The sequence below is a fragment of the Ruditapes philippinarum genome, unplaced genomic scaffold, assembly GCF_026571515.1.
Source record: "Ruditapes philippinarum isolate M1 unplaced genomic scaffold, ASM2657151v2 ctg4582_1_1_1_1, whole genome shotgun sequence".
NCBI classification, from domain to species: domain Eukaryota; kingdom Metazoa; phylum Mollusca; class Bivalvia; order Venerida; family Veneridae; genus Ruditapes; species Ruditapes philippinarum.
Window position 1 is genome coordinate 115,583 of NW_026866420.1, and position 4,436 is coordinate 120,018.

The 4,436-nt window shown below is 31.5% G+C and overlaps 1 protein-coding gene across 1 annotated transcript; it reads left to right on the forward strand.

Annotated features, from left to right (window-relative positions):
* The first annotated feature begins 610 nt into the window (after window positions 1–610).
* LOC132732420 (uncharacterized) lies at window positions 611–3,545 on the forward strand. Its single transcript, XM_060718836.1, has 3 exons — window positions 611–917; window positions 1,326–1,527; window positions 2,663–3,545. The coding sequence occupies exons 1-3, from the start codon at window positions 611–613 to the stop codon at window positions 3,285–3,287; spliced, it is 1,134 nt and encodes a 377-aa protein (XP_060574819.1). The 3' UTR covers window positions 3,288–3,545.
* Window positions 3,546–4,436: the final 891 nt, after the last annotated feature.

Here is a 4,436-nt window from a genome sequence, read left to right on the forward strand (position 1 = left end):
CGCTTAAAGCTACATTAAATAAATATGTAAAAATATTTTTGCAGTCGGCCTAAAAACCAAGCATTCTACAGATTCATTAACCTTTTTAACAGTCTTGTTGTAAATCTCAACAAATATTGTTCATAAATAAGGATTTTAAACGGAAAACCCCACGGTAACACTAAAGTTCGTATACGAATTTTAACATGCAAATGAAGATTATAATCAGCTTGTGTATGCGCTACGTCACAGTGTTATAGCTGCTATCCGGAACACAACAAATATGAGATTTTCTTGTGCAAACACATTTTAACCGTTTAACTTCACGGTGCACTAGGCCTGAGGTTCAGTTAAAAGTAATCATCTCATAAAAAGATTAAATTTGTATGAAAACATCCGTTACAATGCGGAAATATACCGTTAAATTAGGACTGCTACTTATAGTCCATCGTCGGATACCGACGATTGATAAACATGTCACATAACCAGATAACATGCAATCAACCGTGGGTAAAATGAATCGATTTGCGTCGATATACAGCAACAGGTGCGTAAAATATCTACCAATGACATCGCGTTTAACAAAATCTAAATTCTTCAACTGCGGAGGTAAAAAACAATAAGAAACAAAATGGCAGCGCCCGAGGTTAAAAGCTGTTGTACGTGTCTTGGTAAAATCAACGGCAAAAACTATCGCCAAGTCAGTTCATCTGCAAGCAGATATCAATATAACGATATTTTTGCAAGTATTAACGTTTCACCTACTGGATTTTGTTGTAACTTGTGTGTGAATATTCTTAATAGAATCCGAAAATGCACTGAGGATGAAACGACAATCGGTCGTAAATTAGCGGCCGAGAAAAGAGAACTTTTGCAAAAGTTTGAGCAATTGCCAGGTGTTGTAAAAGCACAATCAACGCAACATGTTACTCCAACTGGTATGTATGTGTTTGCGACATCTGACTATCTTTCTTAAAACTATTTTATAGAAACGTTATAAAAAGTTCAATTAAAAAAAAACGATAGATGCATGTTAAAAATTGGTATACTATAAAATGTTTTCCATATTTTTCTGTAGGAACAAAAAATGGACACTTAAATATATTCATCAATATTGAAAACAAATAGTCTCCCGATTAGCCCCTCATTTAGCTGTTTAGTGGTCTTCCTCAATATGAAAGCTGGAAATTGAAATATGACCATAGCTGCTGAATACAATGTTAAACCAAATCCTCCATTGGCAGGATAGTACATGTTGCATCTCATGCAAATTTATCTAGTTTTTAAACATAAATTCACTGGGCAAGGTTTTGCATATATATTATGGTTAATTCTATATTTTGTAGCATCAAAACCAGGTTCAACAAAGCGTACAATTTCTTCACCAAGTGGTGTTACACCAAAAAGTAAGAAGTCTTTGTTTCGAACACCACAGAAGATCACAACCCCAAAGAGACCTAGCATTACTCACTGTGGACCAAAAATGGTGGATGCAAGCACAGAAACTGTGACTACATGTACAAGAAAGCCATTTGATGTGAAGGTACAGTTAGTGCAATAAATTTATCATTGTTAAAGTTAATATCTATTTCAAGTAACAATGCCAATTAAATTGGATAAAATCAGTTTTAAGAAATGTATATTCTGGTAAAATATTTCCATAAAAACTTTTATTAAAAGCCACGAGTTTATTCAAATTTTTAATTTCAGGTTTGCACTTAATCAATTTTAATATATTGATGTCATTTAATCAATCACAAGTAATATCTTAGACAGACTCAAGGCCTTAATACAAATAACAGTTATATGTATTCATTTGATTTCTGATTTTCGTGAGTGGTAGAGCTAGTTTAGTAATGAATTTGTCATAAAATATAACATGGCATTGAAACTATTTCTTTATTACTGAATAAAATTTCAAATAGTTTTTAACCTGAAACTAAAATATTGTTATAAATATTAGAATTGTTATAAATATTCATAAATTATTTAATGAATTCTAACAGGTAACTTTGGTGTACAATGTCAAGGAAAGGTCCAAAATAATTACAGACAAAGTAGAGAAATCAGCCATTTAAGGGAATTTAAAGCTATTGTCAACAGGAAAGGGCCAGCTGCTGTAGTAAACATCTATTAAAATCAGAACTATATAAATCTGCACTTTTAAAATGTGTATCAACAGAGATTATTAAAGAGACCTCAGCACTCACTAAAAAGCCAGAAACTGATTTTAAAGTGTCTACAACAAATAAACTCATGAACTTTTCTTGGAAAGACCAATTTGACATCATCAAGTTAAAAATGCCGACTCTCTCATCTGTTTTGGCAAGTTTTGTTACAAAGCAAAAAAGCATGGCCCGCTTTGTGGTGGCAGTTTCTGTTCTGTTATACACTCGAAATCAATTTCTTAACCTCATGCAGTGTGTACTTGGCTTAGTACTTGATGGCTGTGGGTTAAATAAAGAGGTAATTGAATTTACATATTCACTTAATTTTACTAGATTTCAATTCAATTTATTTAGATTATTAGGTTGTTGCAACATTATTTTAGTTATATAAATAATAATGATAAGGCTGGAGATAAATTAAATATCCTGTAACACAATTTTTTCATGGTTTTATTTCATAAATATAAAATATGATTCTCAAATTAAGATTTGTAAATATTGTAAGTTCCAATAAGCATTGAAATATTAGGAGATAACTTTACCATTACCATTTCACCATCACATATGACTATGGAAAAACAGCGGAAAAGTCTCCACTGGTTCTTAACTATGGTAAAGCAAATCAGAGTGACATATGAACATCTAAACTTGCCAACACCTGTTCCTCAGCAGCAGCCCATTCTGGAAATACCTCCCCATACTTGGGTCCCTTCAGTTGCCCAAATGGAATCACTGGAACAGAACTTTATTTTCCATATTTCAAAGGTACTTCTCAAGTACTTTGAATTTCTGCAACCAGTGAAGGATGTATATCCAGCATATATAGACCACCCTTATACAGAAATAACAAAAAAGAAATCAGTGATATTCAACTGTGACCTAATTGACTCAAGTGAAAATTCATCCCAAGGTATGATCAATATTTTGCAAAAGGTGCATGAATTGGTTGTTCCTCATTCAGATGGCAGAGTAGTGCAAAAACTTGTATTTGGAGGAGATGTCCTTACTAATGAAAGGGCTTTCTCGGCACAGCAGGCAATGCAGAATGGTGATACAGAGTTTCACTGTTTGTTTGGAATTGTACACAAACCAGAAGGACTTCACAGAGAATTCAACTTCCTATTAGTAATAAGGAGTTAAAATTTGGACTGTTTGTTATTATTAGTTCATGTAAGTTTGGTTTCAGTTACCTTGGTTGAATTAAGTTTTATTTCTTGTTTACATTGAAACAAAACCTGCATTATAAAAATTGTATTTCTTCATAAAGGCCAATTATGACTCTGAAATATTTTTTTTTACTTCTTTAAAAAGGGTTAACATGAATTTTATATAAAAGTAAACAAAAAATTAAAAAGCTTTGAGTAATGAAATTAAAATGATTTCTTAGGTTCATGTATAATGGGCCTTTAAGATACAAGGCTGATACTTTCCGAAGTATTTGAAAACATACATGTTTTTGCAGATTATTGTGAAATAAGCTAAATTGTCATTATTGCAGGTTTTGTCATGATGATTCACACTTGTTTACTTTCACATTTTTCACATATCTTTCACTTATTTTTCACATATTAGACTAAGATTGGTACCTACATGATTAAGAAATAGAGGATATTTGTTTGTTTTGCATGTAAGATTGAAATATAATTTTAATGAGTGAACACCAGATGCAATATTTTTTGAAAATATAATAGCTGGTGTTCACGAATGAAATATATTTCAATCTTATATGTAAAACAAATAAATTTTATTTTTATTTCATGCGTTTTAAGTGATTTTAAGTAATTTTTACTGATTTTCCGTGTAACGTCGCTGACGTCATCACATCATGAAGTCACATGAACAAGTCTGAAATATAGTTCTGTTAAATTTCTCTAATTTTGATACATTTTTAACATAATGTATGGTGACATCGACTTTCTTTTCCGAAAGAAGCAAAATTTACGCATGGCGGAATTTATTTTTGCCTGTTATTCCATTTAGTTTTGATTTTCTTTTCATCCGCATTCAGATATAGTTCGGCTACAGTGGAAATTATATTTTATAAATTTCACTAGTGGTTTATAAGAATATAATCATCTGATATATTACAATAAAACACTGGAAAGCATGAAATAAAATAAGATAATCTATAATTTATTGGTAATAATAATACTAAATAACATAGTAAGACTATTAATTTAAAATATGAATGATAATGGTTCGGCCGTGGGTATCCGACGATGGTTATAGTCATGTTTGTTATCCCCCGCCGAAAATTTTCGGCGGAGGATATAGAAATAGTCTCCGTCC

Coding starts and splice junctions, on each gene's coding strand:
- LOC132732420 (XM_060718836.1), top strand. CDS start 611: ATGGCAGCGCCCGAGGTTAAAAGCTGTTGTACGTGTCTTGGTAAAATC. Junction 918..1,325: donor GCAACATGTTACTCCAACTG/GTATGTATGTGT, acceptor TATATTTTGTAG/CATCAAAACCAGGTTCAACA. Junction 1,528..2,662: donor CCATTTGATGTGAAGGTACA/GTTAGTGCAATA, acceptor AGTTCCAATAAG/CATTGAAATATTAGGAGATA.